The sequence below is a fragment of the Camelus dromedarius genome, chromosome 6 (assembly GCF_036321535.1).
Source record: "Camelus dromedarius isolate mCamDro1 chromosome 6, mCamDro1.pat, whole genome shotgun sequence".
Lineage (NCBI taxonomy): Eukaryota > Metazoa > Chordata > Mammalia > Artiodactyla > Camelidae > Camelus > Camelus dromedarius.
The window spans coordinates 210,457-231,646 of NC_087441.1; the positions used below are offsets into that span (position 1 = coordinate 210,457).

At 57.4% G+C, this 21,190-nt stretch overlaps 1 protein-coding gene across 1 annotated transcript; it reads left to right on the forward strand.

Moving 5' to 3' along the window:
* The first annotated feature begins 285 nt into the window (after window positions 1-285).
* On the forward strand, window positions 286-9,587 carry DLL1 (delta like canonical Notch ligand 1). Its single transcript, XM_031456755.2, has 12 exons — window positions 286-585; window positions 1,220-1,624; window positions 1,797-2,093; window positions 2,813-2,873; window positions 3,082-3,339; window positions 5,191-5,251; window positions 5,763-5,893; window positions 5,997-6,166; window positions 6,282-6,498; window positions 7,493-8,288; window positions 8,727-8,844; window positions 8,929-9,587. Exons 2-12 carry the CDS (start codon window positions 1,571-1,573, stop codon window positions 8,932-8,934), a joined length of 2,169 nt encoding a protein of 722 aa, XP_031312615.1. The 5' UTR covers window positions 286-585; window positions 1,220-1,570; the 3' UTR covers window positions 8,935-9,587.
* Window positions 9,588-21,190: the final 11,603 nt, after the last annotated feature.

The window sequence follows — 21,190 nt, forward strand, 5'->3', positions numbered from 1 at the left end:
CCGCCCCCCCAGCGGCCGCGGACTGGTGCGGGGACACCCTGTGTCAAGGTAACGGGGTCCTCTCGGGCGCCTCGCTTGCCCCCGGCCCCGCCCTACGTACGGGCTCTGTGTTCCAGACGCGGAGTCGCTGTCCTCGGCTGGGAGGTCTGGGTGCCAGACCTTCCCAAACTTCCCGAAACTGCCGCTGCGCTCCCGCCACCTTCTCCCCACTGCTCGCGCCCGCCCCCTCCCTCTTGAGCCCGGGTCCCCCGCCCCGGAGACTCCTCCTTAGGAAGAGGTTGCCGGGGAGAAGGGGCGGCCCAGAGGAAACTGGGCCTCTGACTTCGCCCCCCTCCCCAGGCCCCGGCTGCGGCCCGCGAGGGGGACGGAGGCAGGCGCAGCGGCGGCCGGAGAGTTCCCGAGGCCCGACGCGGCCTCACCCGCCGAGTTGCTCTCCGCAGGGCAGGGGAGGAGCGCCACCCCCGCGCGTCCAGGGGCCTCTGTGAGCCTGTGGCCGGGAGGGAGCGCCGAGGAGCCCGGGCGGCAGCACCGGCCTCGGGCGCAGAGGGGATTCTTGCGGTGAACATTTTGCAGGAATGTAAATGAGTGCGTTTGGTGTGGTGGGGGGTGTTGGGGGCGGGGGCAGGGGAGGGCCGGGGGCGGGGAGGGTGGGGGCGGGGAGGAGGGTTGCACATTTTACAGCTCACTGACCATTTGGCGATCCATTGAGAGGAGGGTTTGGAAAAGTGGCTCCTTTGTGACAGCTTTCGCCAGATTGGGGGGCTGCTCATTTGCATCTCATTAGCCATGCGGCCGGCCGGCGGGATATAAGGCGGCGGCGCGGGGTGAGCCCGAGCCCCTGCGCGCCTGTGGATCCCCGGCCGGCGCCGCACCGGACGCGCAGCCTGGCGCGCAGCCTCCGCCGCGACCCGGGCCGGGACCCCGGGTGTTGACCTGGATGGCACTGGCTGGGTCCCTCGGAAAGATTCGGGTCCAGGGCGCTGCCCGGACCGCGGCCGCCGAGTGAGCCGGCTGGGCCGCACCCGCAGGCGCTCCGCCGGCCTCGGATTACCGCCTCGCGCGTGGGATTTCCAGACCGCTGCTCGCTAATCGGACTCGCGGGGAGCCCTTCAGCTCGTTGGGAATTGGGCTGAATATTCTGGACGCTTTCTCTCTCCTCTTTTTTTTTCTTCCTTCTTTCTCTCTTTTCTTTTCTTCCCCCCCCCCCCCTCCTACGAAGAAGCTTGAGACAAAACCAGGAAGCAGACGACCCCTACCTACTGGAGGATTGAAAGAAAGAGGGGAAAACCGAAAGTTGCCGCTCCAGGAGCAATCTCTCCGGGGAGCCTTGTTAAAATTCGTTCATCCCCGGAGCTGCCGTCGCCTCCGCGGGGCGGATCTAAGGAGCCTCGGCCTCGGAAAGAGCCGGAGACGGACCTTTTAGGAAAGAAGTCCGGATTATCCCTGCCCGGGGCAACGCGGCGGCCCTTTCCTGCCCACGTTCCTAGGGCCACATTCCTCCCCGAGATTCCCTGCTGACTTGAGAAGAGGAGGGGGACACCAGAAGAGCGAGCGCGTCCGGCGGTGCACCATGGGCCGGCGGTGCGCCCTGGCCCTCGCCGTGCTCTCGGCCCTCCTGTGCCAGGTAAGTGGCCAGGTGGGGTCCCCAGGGCCGCGCTGTCAGGTAGGCTGTCAGCGGGGCGCCCCGGGGCCCTATGGGGTCAGATGGGGACCCGGGGCGCGGGTCCCACGGGGGAAAGGACGCGGCGAGACCGGGTCCCTGCGCCCAGAGCCCCACGCCACAGCCTCCTCCGTAGGTCTGGAGTTCCGGGGTGTTCGAGCTGAAGCTGCAGGAGTTCGTCAACAAGAAGGGGCTGCTGGGGAACCGCAACTGCTGCCGAGGGGGTGCCGGGCCCCCGCCGTGCGCCTGCCGGACCTTCTTCCGCGTGTGCCTGAAGCACTATCAGGCCAGCGTGTCCCCCGAGCCGCCCTGCACCTACGGCAGCGCTGTCACGCCAGTGCTGGGCATCGACTCCTTCAGCCTCCCGGACGGCGCGGGAGCCGACCCCGCCTTCAGCAACCCCATCCGCTTCCCCTTTGGCTTCACCTGGCCGGTGAGCGCCAAACCTGCGGGCGCTGGGCGGGCGGGGCGGGCGGCAGGTAGGGGTGGAGGCGGCAGACCGGCCCGGCTCCCCGGCGCGGCGGGGGCGCACGACAGGGGCGCTCGGGTGGACTCGGGCAGGTGGGCGCCGCGGTCTTCAGGGGCCTGGCGCGCTGCCTCCACGCCCGGAGTGACCCGCTGGCGGCCGGTAGGGGTGGGGGAAGGGTGACAGCCGGGGCGCGATGAGGCAGAGAGGCCGAGGACCCGGGACATTTCCGTATCCGGCCTCGGTGCCGAGCCCCCAAGTGGAACAGACCCTTTCACGTGGGAAGGTTCGAGTTCCCCAGCTCCTGGTCCGGCTGGTGGTTCTGTTACCCTAGGAGCCTGACAGCCCCCAGCCCCTCTGTTGGGTTCATTCCCGGGAAGGCCGCTGACAGCTCCCTGCAGCCCCGCCTGCTCCGCGCGGTCTTTTTTCTTTTTCCTTCTTTCTTTCTTTTTTTTAAACGCGATATCCTGTATTAACAGGCTGAAAAAACACGTCAGGAAACCATTCTTTTAAACGCTCTTCCATTTCCTTAAGGAAACTGAAATCAGGCAAGCGATGTCCAGAGCCCCACCCCCACCCAGGACACACGGCGCACGCAGAGCTGCCACCGCTTACTTGGCTGTCCCGAGAGCTTTGATTTTTTATTTTAACATTTCTGTCTTATGTCTCCTCCCCCTTTCTCCCAGGGCACCTTCTCTCTGATCATTGAAGCTCTCCACACGGATTCTCCCGACGACCTGGCAACAGGTAAAGACTGTGCAGACTGCTTTCCCAGTTAGTATACATCTGACTTCAGATCTCCTGGGAAAGCATCGTCTACATTTTTCATTCTGCATGTTCCCCGGAAAGGTTCAGGATGAGTCTTGGGCCTCCTTCCCTGGCTTCCTTTCCACCTCCCTCCCTCCCCAAGCCCCTGCGTTCTCAGTCAGAGCCAACCAAGCACCTCCTCCCACAGAGAACCCAGAGAGACTCATCAGCCGCCTGGCCACGCAGCGGCACCTGACGGTGGGCGAGGAGTGGTCCCAGGACCAGCACAGCAGCGGCCGCACCGACCTCAAGTACTCCTACCGCTTCGTGTGTGACGAGCATTACTACGGGGAAGGCTGCTCCGTCTTCTGCCGCCCCCGCGATGACGCCTTCGGCCACTTCACCTGTGGGGAGAGAGGGGAAAAAGTCTGCAACCCTGGCTGGAAAGGCCAGTACTGCACCGAGCGTGAGTCCCTGTGGGAGGCTGCTGCCCCTCAGTCTCCCCTCTCCAGGCCTGCACTCCGGGGCAGTGGGGGAGCGTTCTCTGAGCTGCGGGGATCCCGGGATTTTAGCTCTCGCAAGATGTTCTGGTGGGGAAACCAAGGCCAGGGAGCCCGAGAGAACTGCTGAGACCTCACAGTTAGGCAGTGGCCGGTCGGGGTCAGCTCAGACGTTTTAACTTCCGCTATGGGAAGCTGCCTTTCTTAATCAGGAAGGATTTTGGAGACAGGGCCAGGGGTCAGGAAGTAAGCCTGAGGGAAGGGAGGGAGGAAGGAAGGGAGGAACAGAGTGGAGGCTGTGTGCAGGGTGTGCTTTTACCAAGTTCTCTTTGCCGGGACAGCGTCTCGTTGAAAAGTGCTTTATTTCTCTCTGGAGCTCAGCCTTCTGTGGAGCCGGCGTGTTTACAAATATTACATGTGATGCACGAGCACTGTTTGTGACACTGTTGCTTGTGGGGGTCTGTGGACACGGGTGGGTGTGTGTCGAGGCCTGGCTCTACCAGCCCTGCCCAGGAGGGGCCCACCTGCCCGTCTTGGGCACCATGCATCTACTTGAGGGATGTTCACAGAGCGTCTTGCCTGGGAGGAAATACTTTTACAAAAGTGACTTAGGCCCTGCCTGCCCACAGCTGGGGATTCTCCAGGCGGGCAGGGTGGCTGTCCAGGATGCAGGAAACCAGGGAAGGTGGGATGGGGGTTATGAGGACCGGCTGGCTCCTAGGCCTGGTTCAGCGGAACTCAGGTAGCCTCACTGCCATCCTGCAGTCCCAGGTGTTAGATTTCCCCATAGCTGGGTGGGGTGGGCCCTGGAGCTCCCCAGAAACCCCAGTGAACTTTCCTTCTGCCCGGGAGACAGCTAACCTTTTCTTGCTGGGTAGTTTCTTAGTTTTAATTTGTCCCTGGGGTGAGGGTAGGTCTTCACGCTCAGCGTCCTTGTTGCTCAACTTTCCACAGTTCCTTGGAGCCCGCCTTGGCCTGAGCTGCCTCTGTTGTCTTAAAAACTTGTGGAGTGGCTTGTTAATGAGTTTCATAACCAGGGGAAGGAAGCCAGCTTGAAGCCTCAGCCTCCAGCCTCGCCTCCCCGCCACCCCCCAACCTCGCCTCCCCGCCAGCCCCCAACCTCTGCTGCCTCCCTCCTGGCTCCCCTCCCTTCTCCTCGCCGTGGGGTAGCCATAAACTTAAACTTTTTCTTCTTATTCAAACACTGGATTCTCTCTCCGCCCCCAGCTCGCGCGTGCCACCGATTAGATCTCTCTGGGGATAGGCAGCAGGGACACACACCCATTCCCATTGGCGGAAAGGGTGCACGTGCGTGCGTGTGCGCGTGCGTGTGCGTGCGTGTGTGCGTGTGTATGTATGTGTGGTGTGTGCATGCTAAGGGTGTGTGTGAGGGGTGGGGGCATGGGGCGAGGGGCCGGTATTGTTGCACTGGGGCAGCTGCTGGGAGAGAGCAGACAATGGAGCAGCTGTCTTGCCCTGGTACTCTGCATACCAGCTGTCCACCCTTATCTAACACACACTTTCTGGGTATTAAGAGGTGGAGCTTTGTGCATAGAATTGGGAAGTGGGGGAGGAGGGGGGGAAGGACTTCTGACCCTCTCTTAGAAGAAAAGGGGCCGGTGGGGGTGGGGGCTTCCGTGCTCTTTTGTCCTTGAGCCGCTGTGTTAAGAAGAATGCTCCTGGGCTGAGTAAAGTCCGTGTTACCAGCGGCCTCCGATATGCTCGCTCATGGGCTTGCTGCGGAGCCGGCACAGTTTGCAGCCTGCTGTGCTGGGGGGCGCTCTGGTGGGCTGACCCTGTGCCTTTTCTTCTTGCAGCCATCTGCTTGCCAGGGTGCGATGAGCAGCATGGGTTTTGCGACAAGCCAGGGGAATGCAAGTAAGTTTGTAAAAATTGCTTTTTTAATTTCCTTTTTCTTGTTGTCCTTTTCCACCTAATATATTTGTAAGGCAACTCTAGATGATCTTGTAAGAAACTCAGTTAAGATTAGCTAGTTGGGGGCCTGTTTTTTTCTGGTGTTTCTATTTAAAAAATATATGGATGTGCAGAGGGTCAAGGATTGTCAGCATGTGAGCTCCTTGGCGGTTGTGGAACTTGCAGATGGAGGTTAAAAAGAACTGGCACAGAAAAGGAGAGCACGTAGGTGGTTTTCAAACTTCGCGGCACATTAGAATCACTTAGCGATGCTGCCTTGGTTGGCCCTGGCACCCATAACCAGACCCTCTGTATGGGACCCGGGCCTCAGTTTGTATTTGAGTGCCTTCCAGGGTTCTGCCTCATTTGGGAACCAGCGGTGTGGATGCTGTTTGCAGAGATTTTCATGTGTGCAAAATGTGTTGCTAGGAACCCAGTAGTGTCAGCATCCACTGACTCCATCTTCTCTTCTAAGGTGCAGAGTGGGCTGGCAGGGCCGGTACTGTGACCAGTGCATTCGGTACCCAGGCTGTCTCCATGGCACCTGCCAGCAGCCCTGGCAGTGCAATTGCCAGGAAGGCTGGGGGGGCCTCTTCTGCAACCAGGGTAAGCCTCCTGTTCCTTCCGGGCAGCCTGGCTCCCCGTCTTGGGCCCCGGGAAGTACAGTCTCAAGAATTTAACCCTGGGCTTCCTGTCTCCTTTCTCGCAGACCTGAACTATTGCACACACCACAAGCCCTGCAGGAATGGGGCCACCTGCAGCAACACAGGCCAGGGAAGCTACACTTGCTCATGCCGGCCCGGGTACACGGGGGCCAACTGCGAGACGGAGGTGGACGAGTGCAGCACCAGCCCCTGTAGGAATGGAGGGAGCTGCACGGTGAGTCTGGCCACCGTGGGCACCCCTGCTGCGCCGGGAGTCCTGGTTTGATACGGGCCGCGCGGTTCCCTTGGAGCAACGTAAGAAAGCTTTCTTCACCTTCTCCGTTCCTCAGGACCTCGAGAACAGCTACTCTTGCACCTGCCCACCTGGCTTCTACGGCCAGATTTGTGAGCTGAGTGCCATGGCCTGTGCCGATGGCCCCTGCTTCAATGGGGGACGGTGCTCGGACAACCCCGAAGGGGGGTACACCTGCCGCTGCCCCTTGGGCTTCTCTGGCTTCAACTGTGAGAAGAAGATGGACTCCTGCAGCTCCTCGCCCTGTCCCAATGGTAAGGGCCGCCGGAGAGTGCCTCAGAAGCATGTGCGCTTAGTTTCCAGCCCAGTTCATCAGTTTGCAAGTTACTTCGAATTTCAGGAGCCCTTTTGTCTGAACAGTGAGAAACTCTTCTTAGAAATTTTATCCTCGGCCTGGAAATGCCCAGGGAGTGAGAAAGACAGGCAGGAATATTCATTCTCTGCAGGGAATGCCACAGGCAGGAGAGGCAAGGACTTGCCTGCAGTGTGTCTCAGGCGCCCAAGATCCTGAGCACCAGCGGTCTGCCCCAGCGCCAGCTCTGCCACTGTGTGTCGGAGGGCAGCTCGTGCCACCACCACGTAGAGCTGGTGTGTCTGTGCGAGGAGCTGTGGTCTCTACGAGGGGTGGGATGCCCTAAGCAAACTCACAGGGAGGGAAGCTGGGCCCCCGACCGGCCAACGGGTCTGGAAACTTCTGGAGCTTCTCCGTTAGACACGCTGATGCTTGGAGAGGAGTCATTTTGCTTTGCCCTCTGTGTGCCATGCAGAGGCGCGGCAGCCCTGTGAGCTCTGGCCCTTTTTTCCTGCTTGTTCCCATCCATTGAACCAACAGAGGCACTGATGTCTCATTTTTGGAGAGGAAGGTTTAGCAGACTTGACTCTGGAAGGACCAAGACCCCTCCCTAGCTTCTTTCCTCCTTCTTTTCTCTCTTTGGGTCTTCGATTCCTGCTTTCACTGCCTGTCACTGTGGGTGAGCCCGCCATCGCCTTGAGCCTCTTCTGTGGCCCAGTCCTTTGTTGGCTTGCTCTGATGACGAGGCAGGGATGCAGGCAGAGATCTTGCCCAGTACACGTAGGGGCCGGAGCCTGTGTTCTGTGTTTATGGAGCTAGACCAGACTCCCCACCACGGGCTCATATCTGACGTGTGTTCTCTTAAGTGACAACCTCGTCTAGGCTGGTGTGTGATGCAGCAAATGCTTCAGGACATTTGCTGGGTGACAAGCCACTGCCCGTGTCCCGCGTTCCAGGTGCACAGTGTGTGGACCTCGGCGACACTTACCTCTGCCGCTGCCAGGCTGGCTTCTCTGGGAGGCACTGTGATGACAACGTGGACGACTGTGCCTCCTCCCCGTGTGCCAACGGGGGCACCTGCCACGACGGTGTGAATGAATACTCCTGCACCTGCCCCCCCGGGTACACGGGCAGGAACTGCAGTGCCCCCATCAGCAGGTGTGAGCACGCGCCCTGCCACAACGGGGCCACCTGCCACGAGCGGGCCCTCCGCTACCTGTGCGAGTGTGCCCGGGGCTACGGGGGCCCGAACTGCCAGTTCCTGCTCCCCGAGCCGCCCCTCGGGCCGGTGGTGGTGGATCTGACCGAGAAGTATGTGGAGGGCCAGGCCGGGCCGTTCCCCTGGGTGGCCGTGTGTGCGGGCGTGGTGCTGGTCCTCATGCTGCTGCTGGGCTGTGCCGCTGCCGTGGTCTGCGTGCGGCTGAGGCTGCAGAAGCGCCGGCCCCCTGCTGACCCCTGCCGGGGGGAGACAGAGACCATGAACAACCTGGCCAACTGCCAGCGGGAGAAGGACATCTCCGTCAGCGTCATTGGGGCCACGCAGATCAAGAACACCAATAAGAAGGTGGATTTCCACGCGGAACCGGGTGTGGAGAAGAGCAGCCTCAAGGCCCTCGACCCTGCTGTGGGCTGTAACCTGCTGCAGGACCCTAGGGGTGCCACCGCCACGAGGGACCCCCACAGCAAGCGCGATGCCAAGTGCCCGCCCCAGGGCTCTGTGGGGGAGGAGAAGGGCACCCCGACACTCAGAGGGTGCGTGCCATGGGCCAGAGGGGACACATGGGAAGACCAGCCCCAGAGGGCACCCCAACATGGGTGCTGAGGGCCAGGCTGGGCAGGGGACGGCTGGGGAGGGTGCCCCAACACGGGTGCTGAGGGCCAGGCTGGGCGGGGGCCGGCTGGGGAGGGCACCCCAACACTGGGGTGCTGAGGGCCAGGCTGGGTGGGGGCCGGCTGGGGAGGGTGCCCCAACACTGGGGTGCTGAGGGCCGGGCTGGGCGGGGGCCGGCTGGGGAGGGCGCCCCAACACTGGGGTGCTGAGGGCCGGGCTGGGCGGGGGCCGGCTGGGGAGGGCGCCCCAACACTGGGGTGCTGAGGGCCAGCTAGGTGTGTTCCTCCAAGCTCTGGTCGTTTTCCTGCTCAGAAATGTTTTCTCGGATTGACTGTGGTTGTCTTCTGTTTTCCTCCTAGTGGAGAAGCATCTGAAAGAAAAAGGCCGGACTCTGTGCACTCCACTTCAAAAGACACGAAGTACCAGTCGGTGTACGTCATATCCGAGGAGAAGGATGAGTGTGTCATCGCGACAGAGGTCAGTGCGCAGCTGGCGGCCTGGGTGGGGACCGGAGCGTAGACCGGCTGGCGCTGACTTCCCACCGTCCTGCGGCCCCTCTAGGTGTAAAGCGGAGGCCACGCGGCAAATTCCCGTTGCTCTTAGACTAAGTAAAATTCCAAGGATATATGCCCCGACGAATGCTGCTGAGAGAGGAGGCGCTTCATGGACCGCTGCTGAGAAGCCCGGCTCTCTTCCTGACGTTGTGGCGTGGCCGGCGGGCTGCGGCCACGGGCGCTCCAGGTGCCTGCTGCACTGCCTTTTTAGGATGTTTCCATTGCACTATGGACAGTTGCTTTTAAAAAATATATATTTAAATGAATGGACTTAATTACTACATAAGAAGCATGCACTGCCTGAAGTGTATATTTTGGATTCTCATGAGCCAGTCTTTTCTTGAATTAGAATCACAAATACTGCCTTCATCGTCCTTTTTGATACTAAAATGTGTTTTTTTTCTAGGTGGAAAAAAATGTGTGTTATTTTTTGGACCTGTAAAAATATTTTTCATGATATCTGTAAAGCTTGAGTATTTTGTGATGTTCATTTTTTATAATTTAAATTTTTGGTAAATATGTACAAAGGCACTTCGGGTCTATGTGACTATATTTTTTGTATATAAATGTATTTATGGAATATTGTGCAAATGTTATTTGAGTTTTTTACTGTTTTGTTAATGAAAAAATTCCTTTTTAAAATATTTTTCCAAAATAAATGTTATGAACGACACCCAGAGGCGTGATTCCTCGTGCTCCTCACAGCAGACCTGCCCTCACTCACACGCGTGGTCCGAGGCCCTGAGGACAGGAATGGACTCTGCTTTTCTGCTTCTGATGTCTTTGCCCGGTTTCACCGGATTGATTAAAAGCAGCTTGCCTCGCCCCTCGGCCCCTCTGGAGAACCCTCAGAGATGACTCTCAGTCAGGGCAGGCCGAGTGCTGCTGTTGGTTCCCCGAGCAGCCCCTCGTCGCTGTGAACGCCACGTTGCCCACGGTCGGTGCAGAGACACCTCGGGGCTGGCTGCTTTCCTCTGGAGGCTGATCTTTATCAGGACTGGGACGAAGCCTCATTTTGGTCAAATACCCATGAGGCACTTTACTGTTGCCATGGCAAATGGTTTTTGTCTTAGAAAACTACTCGCTCATCCACTTGTGGGCTTATTTCTGGTTAATTTAAAGGAGTCAGTTGTCTCCTCGTTCAAGCACTGCTGCAGGGGACAGGCAGTAGGGATGAGAGCCCTCTCGTGCGTGTGCCAGGCCCCTCCTCTGCAAGAATTACTTCGTTGGTCCCGGTGGGGCGCCCCCCTCAGAGTAGCACCATTACTCCCACTTCAAGGTTGAGACTGAGGCTTGTGGGTAACGTGCTTGCTCAGGGCTTGTAAGTGGCAACGGGACTCCAGATCCCGGTTTAGTCATTATTTTTCATAAACTCGGCTTCTCACTGAGTACAAGAAGGGGATATAATACCACTGGTGCGAGTGGGCAGGTCCAGAGGACCCGTGCCGTTCATCAGCACCCTAGGACAAGTCTGTCCTGGGATCCAGGGGTCTGTTTCTGGGGTTGGCAGGAGGCAGGCGAGGGACAGAGCTTCCCAGACGTAACCCATTAGAGGGAAGAGGTTGCCTTTGTCCCAGAGACGCTTCTTCTCCTGGTCATTGTGGTGCAGTCGGAGACTCTGGAATCTCCCTGCAGAGGAAAGGGCACCTGTGTATTAAATGCCCATCGGACAGAGATGCCTGTGCAGCAGGGGCCACGTCAGGGGCTGGAGAGACACACCTGAGGCACCCAGACTGTTCCCACCCCTCTGGCAGGGATAACGGCTGCAGACAAGGACTCCAGCGGAGTGACGTCATCCGCGGAAAGAAGTCAGCGGCAGGGCCAGGTGTGAGTGAGGGAGACTCAGGCTCCTAAGCCCTGCGACCTCGACCGGCCCTGCTCATTGGCGACAGCAGCGGCAGCGGTGCACCGGAGCACAGCCGCGGGAGTCGCCGAGGCTCCTTCAGGGTGGAGCGGGCCTGGAGGAAGAGGGGCCGCCTCACACGGCTTTACACTCCTTAACCCCGAGTAATTCAAGGCTCCCCGTCACTTTCAGAAGTGAGCTGACTTGGGTAATGAACGTTCAAGAAGACAGAACAGCCTGGGTTTCTCAGGAAGCCCCTCCCAAGGAAAAGCCTCGCGGCCCCCAGAGCTGATTCCACTTTCACCCTCCCCAGCCCTCTTGGAAGCCAGGGAGTGCGCCGTCTTCCACCTGGGCAGGCACGCGGCCTGCCCAAGAGCGCAGAGGGCCCCGGAGGCTCAAGAGTGCAACTTTGGAACCCTCAGTCCCCTGTTCCACGAGGGCCCCGAGGCCCTTCTGAGGCTGACGCTTTAAGTTGACATTTTAATCAGATAGTCCCTCACTGCTCAGGGCTTACGCTGTTTGCAGCAGGAAATCCAGGCACATTGATCAGAAATGTCCATGTAAAGACACAGGTGTTTACAGACCGGCTATGGTCCACCCTGCCAAGGGACGCCCCGCTGCCCAGCCTGGGGTTGCGCTCTACAGGCAGGCTGCCAGGGAGGACAGGAAGGAGCCGTGGGGATTAATATGACGAGGTCGGGGCAGAGCCCTTTTGGGCACAGCTGGTGCTGGACTCAGCTCCCAGGGCCCAGGAGCCCCCGAAGGTGGCCAGACCCCAGCCCTCCTCCCCTCAGCCCCAGGCTCCACTCCCCACCTTCCCTGAGACTCTGGTGAGACCAGCAGAGGAGGCGAAGCGCAAGGATTTTCCTTCAACTTTTCCTCTGGACATAATTTTGGACTTCCAGCAGTGTTGCAAGGACAGTACAAATAGTTCTCATTATCAAGTCATCTGTCCCGTCCACCCTTCCGTGTTGACCAGTGGGCTCTCTGAAGTCAGGACACATGTTCCCTGCTGCCCAACATCGGTGTAGATGCCTGCAGTGTCTCCATTCAGCGGCTCACGCCCATGGTCCTCCCCGAGTGGGGAGGTCCCTATCTCCGCTGCCTGCTGTTTGGCCCGCCCTCCAGGCTCTCTGGCTGACTTCGTTTTAGGCTAAAGAGCTTTCCTCAGGGGCACCTTCGCGGAGGAGGTGGGACGGACGTTCTGATTCTGTGTGTCTCTGACCCGGAGGCAGCCAGCAGCACTAAGACGTGACTAGGGTGACCTGTGCTAAAGCCCCCGATGCAGGGTCAGCGAGCGAGGGTGGCTCGCACAGCAGGGGACCCTCGTGCGTGCTCTGCATGGTTCACTAGATGGCCAACGGCACGTGGAGGGAGTGTTTCTGCCACGAAAACTGGACTTGAGCCTGGTCAGACCTCTTGATCTAGTTGCCAGCTTACAGGAGCACAAGGACCGAAAGACGTGGTCTGGACACCACCAGGATCTACTCAGCCAAGTCTGGGCAGAGGAAGAGAGATGAGGGAACACCCGGGTTGGAAAAGACTTAGATAAAAACAGTTAAAAAAAACCCTCATGAGCCACTAGAGAAATGTAAACACTGACTGGACGTGTTAATGATACTAAAAGTCACACTTGCACATACTGGAGAGAAATGTGTGCAAGTGTGTGAGGATGTTGGCCACGAAAGAAGTTTCGTTCTGGTCAAGTTTGTTCTTCTCGTTGTCACTGGTAGTTGGGGACCATAGTGTGAAGCCAAACATAGATATTGGAGTGGGAGACCATGTTTTTTTTTTTTTATTCTGATAAATAAACAGTCACCTAGACACAAAGTATACGGTGAGGATGTGTTTGCGTGGTATCCAGCCAGCAAAGCTGTATGTGGTTAGTAATTTCTCAGTCTATGAATTTTGCGGAAAAGCGATACGAACGTGAAATGGTGTTCCTGAAGAGTGGCTGGATGTCTGCAGAAGAGTCGGGTAGGAGAGAGTGAGCACGCGAAGCCTGGGGCCTCAGACGTGGGTGGTGCGGCCTCACGTTACCAGGGTGGACACCAGAATTTACTCGACAAATTCAGGCATTTGTTGTTTGGAAGGTAATTCAGAGATAGTCTTCTTAAAGACGATTCATGTCTGCACAGCATTTCCCCCAGAAGAACCTTAAATTGCATTCATTTGCTCAAATAAACAAATATTTCCATTTTGGAGAAAACTATCTGACTGATGTCACCCTGGGAGGTGGGGAAGGTGACACCCTTGCTTTGACTTGAGACACAGAACACTCTTTCTCACTTTGCTTGTTCCTTAAGGAAAATCTGCCGCCTCACTCTGGCGTTTGCTGATCCCGTATTCTGGAGATTACGGTCCTAACAGAACGCGGGGGGTGTCCCGGGAGGAGCGGAGGAGCGTTGCATGATGTGCTGCAGGCAGGAGACAGACTCTCTTCCGAAGCTCTCGGAGGGACAGCATTCCTGGAAAGGGAGCTGGGTTCTGGAGAGGAGGGAAGAGTCCAAAGTTGTGGGGGGGGGGCCCACCTTGGGCGAAGGCGGCAGCCACAGCCTCGGGTGGCGGGATGGGCTGTCGGGGGTTGTCGAGGAGACCGAATCTCCCTTTGCTGTGATTTCTGGAAACGGTGAGCATTCCGTGGTGATGCACAGCTGCAGAGTGGAGCGCGAGGACTTGGACTGTTCAGGCTTGCTCAGCTCTCAGGTGCTCCCGCAGAGGTTGCCGGCCACGTCTGTGCTACGAGTGCACTGGTTTTCACCTCTAGCACAGTCCAATCAGTACCAGCCGCGTGCTAGAAAGGCTTTACGTTAGCTTGAGCTTTAAGAGGACTGGGAACTTGGCAGGGGCCTCATGGTTTGTGAACGCTCATCTTTGGAGACAGAAGTGAAAGCTGAGAACTTCTGCCACTCTTACGGGCACCTGTGCCATGCACAGCGTGGCCAGACGTCTAGAGTCACATCCATGTCCGAGGAAGTGACCCTTGATGTGCTTTGTGGACCAGTGGTGTCCCCATGCTCCCCCCCAAGTGGGGAGGAAGTGCTTTCTGTGTTTGCCCCTCACCTGCAGGGACTGTGGGCACAACTCCTTCAAGAATTCGAGGGGATTCCTGGGACTTTGAGGATTTCAGCCCTTTCTTACAAGCCTGGAAACAACTTGGGAGTAAAAAGTCAAGTTATATACAGTATTAGAAGGGGCATATTCATCAGGGGAAGACATCCGAAATCTAGGAGGCATTTCAGTGAGGATGACAAGGCCGGGTGAGGTCCCTTTCTGCCCACACGGCCCTGACGAAGGGGCGGGAAGGGAGGCCTGGTTCAGTCCTGACCCAGCAGGGCTGTGGTGTGGGCCGAGGGCCAGACAGGAACACAGAGACAGTGTTCAGCGGTCTGACCAGCAAAGCACAAGGGAAGGGTGGGCTTGTCGATGCTCTGACGCAGGAGCCAGTCCGCCTCGGCCATTCTTCCTCCTCCCAGGAGGCTCTGACCTTGGTCCTGGTTTTCGGGTTCTGCTGATTCCCACTGTATTCCAGCAGCGTAAACTTGCTTCCTACTCCCAAAAGGACCCTGCAGAAAGTAGGACTCTTCCAAGTAACCAAGGGACAGTGCACTCACTCCTCCATGGTGCACGGGGAGCTGCTTCTGAGTCTGGGTGTTTCCCCAGAAGCATCTGTGTGTCCCCGAAAACAAACTGGCATCACCAAACTGGCCCAGACAGGAACTGGAAGGCTGGTATGTTGCAGCCCCCTCTTCTCCCTTCCTGCTGCATGTGCATTCCAAAGCCAAAGACGCTATTTTTACTTATTTGCTTATTTCGAGTCATCTACGGGTGGCCGCTTCTGACAGTCTAGGAGTGTCCCTCGGGTGTGAGGCGGCCTGCAGCCTCCTGGGCTCCTAAGCCCCTTCCTCAGTGTGGGGAGCCTGCCCTGGGGGCAGAGCCTGTGACACAGTGGGCAGAACTCCCAGTGGGAGGAGGACGCCATGGTCATTCTCCGCCTGCACCTGATACACCTCACCTGCCCCTGCTCTTAGACACTTGGACAGTCTCCCAATTTTGGCAGTCTAAACAATGTTTCACTGAACATCTTTGTGCATAAGTCATTGTGATTATGTCTCATTTTTTCATTATGATAAATTTCTGCTATGGGATTAGTCAAAGGAAATAAACACTTTAAAGACACTATCTATTTATAAATTCCCACTAGAAAATTTGTACCAATTTGTAGTCATATTTCCTTACAGGATCTTGTAATCCTACAAGAACCCAGTTGTTTGTCACCAACAATATGAATCACGATATAAAAAATTCATTTGCCAGCTTGATTAGTGAAAATAGGGATCAAAGTTGTTCAATTTTTATCCGTTTAATGGTGGCTTCATTCTTTTTTATCTGTTTTTGGAGGTCCTACTTTTTCCACTGCAGTTGGCACCCCATTGTCTTTAGTGAGGACCTACTGTGTGTCAGGTGTTTAATATACTTTTTAAAATTCAGCGTTTATAACACAGCTGGGTGGGGATAATTCTGTCCTTTCCTGAGGCACAGAAAGGCCACACGTTCCTCAAAGGGCCCGGCAGGCCAGTCCCTGACTGTTGGCACTCTTCCCTGGAAGAGCATCCCTCCCCAGACCAGCTGCCTGTGTTCAGAGCCAGCACACTGTGTGTCTCGTGTGCTTGGATGGGCATATTTTCGTCTTAATTTTTCAAACAACTGTATTTGCAGTATAATTCACACGGGGCAATATGCACACGAGTTAAACCCACCTTTGGATGAGTGCTGAGAATGAGATCAGCTCCACAGTTCCACAGTCAGGACAGAGGACTCCCAGCACCCATAGTCCCAAAAGCACCCTCTGCACAGTCCCTGCCGGGGATCAGCTGATTCCAGTAATGGAGGTGCTGGGAGCTCAGGCACGTGGACCCTTCTCACCGTTGAGCTAGCTTCTGTTCACACGTATCACACACTTCTTTTCTTTGCTTAGGAAATTTTGTAAGAATTGTTCCATGCAAGCCCACTGGGGAGATAGACGTAAAGGGACCCCGTCTTAGTTCCCCACATGGAAACTGGCTGCTGCACACTCCATTTTCTGCCAGTCTTGCTGCCAATTCATCTAGACTCAGAGAAGCTGCCTCTTCATGGAAGCTGACCCCCACCACGGAAGCTGACGGCCTTTTCTAGCTTTTCTTTTCCCATCCCTGCCTGCTTCTTGAAGCCCGTCTAGGGCTGCATCAGCGCCTTGCACTCTGGGCCTGCTCTGCTCCTGGTGGCGGCTTCCGCTCTGTTGAGGACCAGGCCTCTGGTGGGGTGTGTGCTTTCTGGTGCAGTTAAGAGGACAGGACGGTGTGACAGAGGAGGTGAGCTCTTGAGTGGCTCCACAGAGGGATTAGGGTGCATTCTTGCTGCTCCTCAGGGGTCGAGATAAACCGTCACCAGCTGACACCTAGAATAGGTCTTGGGGGCACTGGTTGGGGCCAGGCTGAGGAGGCAGGAGCTCCGGCTGAGGGGCTGTGGCGGGGCTGGCCTGGAGGGCAGCTTCATTTGGGTGAAATAAACGAAATTCTCCAAGTCAGTCAGTAGGAATGCAAAGGACTGACTGGGCTCCTCTGTCCCTGCTCCCACCCATCCCCTTCCTGGTTGCTGTCACCGCGGGCACAAGCCGGCAGTGGTTCTGGGCAGCGGCTCTGCCGTGCTTCTCGCCTCAGCGCTGCCTCAGCCTCCTGGCCCTGCCGCGCTCTGCACACCCTCTGTAAGTTAAAAAGTCTTTGAGACACAAAGACTCCAGTTTAGAAAGACCACCTGGTGAAAGGACAGAGTCCTCCCTGATTCATTTTCACCTTAATTCCATTTCAGTTGGAGCACTCATGCTCTGCTGCCCCTGCTCACCCAGGGCCCCAGGCACCTCGTCCTGGGCAGCACGGGTCGGCCAGGCAGTGGCCTCTGGGCCTCAGACCATGTGTTCTGAAGCACAGATCAAGGCACAGGCTCGGGGCCACACCCTCGGCCCTCCCTGTGGGTCTTCAAGCCTGGGGCTGCTCTGGGTTTGCTGACGCTGTGGAAAGTCCCAGTGGACCAACGGTGGGGCACCGCAGCTGCATTGAAGCAGCAGCCTGTGCCTCTGTCAGCTGATGTCATGGACACAGCACGGCTCTTCTTAGCTGGAGGGTCAGCACCTGGAGAGCTCAGGGAAGCAGTCTGAGAACCGCAGTGACCGTCAGTGTCAGGTCCGTGAGGACTGGAAGTGAAAACGGCAGAAGCTGCTGCAGCGTCAGCACGAGGCAGGAGCCATCTGCTGCAGGAGCAGCTTCCTCGCCCAGCGCTCCAGCCGCTGGGGATGAGAGCGCAGATGGGGCCTCCGGGACCCCGCCTCCCCAGACGCCAGGGAGGCCAAGGCCTCCCTGTCCCCTGTGTGCGAGCCACCAAACTGCTCTCCAAACGTCTGCCCAGAAGCGCGGTCCCTGCTCTGCAGGAGCTCCAGTCTGGTTCTCAGACGTGGAGGCTGAAGGCCAGGGCCCCACCACCAGCAGAGATGGAATCCTGGAGGGTTCTGACCTTCCCCCACTGAATGGCTCCCTACAGCATTTAAACATTTTTTCGAAAGGATTTGCAGCATGTTGCTGCAGGTCCCCTCCACAGAGTCTCTGCACGTGTGGGGACCTCGGATTCTGAGCAGGAGACACAATTTCCATCCTACCAACTGGGACATGGGGGCGGGACTGGTAGCGGATCTGCCTGTCTCCCGTCCACGACAACTCTCCCTGGTGTCCCTGTTTCCATGCACCCACTGACCCCCACCCTTCTGGAGACTCCCAGAACCTCCCAGTCAGGTGCAGGTTCTCTGCTCCCACGACCCCAGCAGGCCATGACTTTATAGCTGTCATGAAGCTGGCATTCCCTCCCCAGGCCTGGCCTCTCTGCAGATATGAGGTATCTGGTTCCTTCTGTATCTGGAGCCTGTCACCTAAAGGCCTCATCAGTCGTGGGAGACAGGAAGGAGCAGCCTGGGAAACAATACCAAGATGTGTGGAGAGAGGCCTCTGCTCTCACTGAGACCCTGGCTCTTTTTGCTGCTTTGTCAATAGTGAGGGGTCCTCTGTCCACCCATCCGTTCGGTGTGCTGAGCCCAATGCTGCCAGCTCCGAGCAACTTCGGGCAAATCTCTCAGCCAGATCTTCCCTCTAGTATTAAAGCCTCTTCGGTCCTGGGACTAGGTCTCCTGGAAGTGATTTAGACTTTGCCTGGGACATGAACAGCCCTCATGCAGAGCTGCCGACACTCCGGCCTGGGCTAGGAACCTCAAAGGTGGGAGAGATGCGGCAGGTAGATTCATCACTCCTCCCGGGCCCACAGTGCATAAGGGGTCAAATGGCCAGTGAGACCAGGCCATCCAGGCTCGACGGAGAGCCACGGTGACAGAGTGGATGCTGAGACACGGTGATCATCCCAGGACTTCCCAGCCACCAGCTCCTCTGCTCTGTGCTGACAGCCTGCTGTCTCTGCAGAAAATGTAATGACCTCTGGAAATTTGGGAAGTTCGACGAAGTGGGTTTTGACCTCTCGCTACACTTTCACTTTCTTGCCTTGGTCTACTGAGGAAGTGAAAATTCCAGACTGCCATGTGACCCTCATCAGATCAGCGGGGTTCGTGTCATTTGTGCTTTTTCCCACGACACTGGCAAGAAAGCTCACCTGTGGGAACTCAGCACTGCAGGGCCGCGTCTGGAGGAAGGACTTGCTCGGAGGAAGCTCTGTTCCTGCAGCTGCACTGTCTGTGCACAGGGTGCTCACGCCTCCCCATCTCTGGCCTGCAGCTCCTCGTGTCCCTACCACCCGGCCCAGGGTCTTCAGTACGTGGCCAAATTATCGGCAGGAAGATGTAGCTGAAAGAGGTGCCTTCTTGGACACCCTCCACGCCCCAGGGCCCTGAAGAGACGGGGTCCAGGTATTGGGTGGGCGGCAAGGGTGATAGAAACTCATCCAGTTCAAAGAAATAATTTTAAAATCACATGGATCAGTGACGCAGCTGACAGAGGAAGGCACCGAAGCTGTCCACCTCCCAGTCCCCCAAACCTATGAGTATGCTGCTTTGTGTGGACACAGGATTCTGACTCTGTGATCAAGCCAAGGGTCTTAGGATGGGAGATTATGCTGGATTCCTGGGAGGCCTAACATAACCAGAGTGTCCTGGAAAGGGGAAGATGGTGGCAGGGAAGCCAGACAAGAAGGAAAGGTGAGGACGGAGGTGAGGTAGAGGTGGAGGGGAGGGGGAGGAGAAGGTGAGGGGGAGGAGCGGGTGAGGGTGGAGGCAGAGGTGAGGGAGAGCGAGGTGGGAAGGTGCTGTGCGGATGGAGGAGGGACCAGGAGCCGAGGGATGTGGTGGCCTCTGGAAGCTGGAAAGGCAGGAAGGGAACTGGATCCTGGAGCCCGGAAGACCAGCCTCACTGACACTGGGCCTGAGCCCAGGGAGACCCGTCTCAGATTCCACCCGTCAAAGCTGCAAGGTGACCAGTCTGTCCTGTTTTGAGTCACCAGGTTTGTGACATTTTGTTACAGCAGCAAAAGGAAGCTGGCACCGGGGCTGGCTCCTCGGGAGGAACTGGAGACGGACGGAGAAGGGTGGGCAGGGCTGCACCTCTCCGGGCCTTGCCAGCAGCCAGTGTCCGAGGCTGGATCCTGAGAGCATGTCTCCCGTGCCTTGGAGACCGTTGGTCTGGACAGCCCACGAAAGTGGGTGTTCTGGGAAGCTGGGAGCAGGTGGGGATGGGTGGTGAGGGCAGCTGGCTCTGCTTGAAGGCCCTTTGTCTCAGTGGCAGTTGGGTGCTGTCAAGTGTGTGCTCCAGAACCCAGAGATTTCTGCAGAAAAAATGCTCAGTTCTTTCCCAAATGCCACGAGAACTTCACGGATGGGAATGAAGAACAGTTGCCAGGAGCAGCTGCTCCTGATTCATGACGCTTCTTCTTTAAATATATTTCTCAGGGGGGAACCAAAGGCTTTCACAAGCATTTTGCTCTGAAGTATTCAAAGAATGTTTCTTGCTTTTTCTTATTACAGCAACAGTTCTAGCATCTATAAGCTGAATCATGAGCCCTGCAGCAGAACCAGAGGGCTGACAAGTTAGTGGGAGAAACTGAGTTGCAGCCCCTGCAGCTGCCGTGAGACGGCACCTTCCTGAGATGATCATTGCCTCCTTTGCGAACCTGGGCTGAAACGACCCGCAGAGATGTGCGGGGTCCCACACAGGCGTGGGTGGGTGAGGCTCCTCCCCTGATCCTGACTCAGAGGCCCTCGTGGACAGCCTGCCCCCACACCCCCAGCACTTCTGGTGGGGCCTGTCCTGGAGCGGGGCAGGCTCTGTCCCTCACACTGGCGGAGTCACCTCGGGCTGGGCCCTGTGCTCAGGAGTAGAGCAGACAGGATCCTGGTGCTCCCGGGGGAGCGTTTGTGGTCACAGGACAGATGAGGGATGTCCTGTGTTCCCTGGACAAGAGGCGAAGCAAGTCGCAGTGTTTGCTGAGTCGGGGTCTCTGTCACTGGCTAGGCTCTGCGCTCTAAGACTCTGAGTTGCCAAATATCAAGAATTTCTACTCGATTTTCATTTACGTTTTCTGCACCTCCTGAAAAGTGTGACTTCCATCACTGAAACTACTTCTTTGGTTTGGTGACGGTAAACTCTCCTCCTGGCCCCGTGTCCCTCCTCCAGGGCTGCCCTCCAGCGCTGCACAGTAACAGGCTGCCCATCTGCCACGTGCTCTAACCTGGGGGTAGAAAGCTCTCCGTTCAGTGCTGGGGGTTACATGATTGAGACGAGAGCCTGACAGCCTCTGAGCACCAGGACTCCGGCATCACATCCAGAGCAGGAACTGGGCTCTGTACGTGTGAGTAACAGCCGCCAGACAAATCTGTGCCTGTGGATTAAAACCTCTGGGGTTCTTGGTGTGGGAGAATGGGAGTCTAGTCTTTTGCCCTTTTTTGCTGTTAATCAACTCAGAGTGAAATGGGAGACTGCAGTTAATTCAAGCACAAGCTCCTAGGCTGCTCCTAGGACATGTCACTCTTCTGTGGCCTCCTCGCTCGCTGCCTGCAACCCCCCAGGGCAGCCCCAGGAGTGTGTGGTCCTGGGGGTCTGCATGTAGAGGGGGCAGAGGTGACCCGCCTCCGAATGCAGCCCTAGGACACTGGAGGTTTTGCAGTCTCTCACCTTGGGTGCAGCTCCTCCCTAGAGCTGATTGGAACTTTCTATGCTTCCTGGGTGCTGGGTGGGTTTAAACCACAGAGCTGTTTTTTCCCCGCAGTCCTGAGGCTATAGGTGGGGCTGATTCCTGCCGGGCTGGCCTCCCACCTGGTTCTGGTGCGGGTGACAGTCCTTGATGTTCCTGGGCTTGGCGGCATCACCCCAGTCTCTGCTTCTGTCTTCTCAGCCCTTCCCTATGT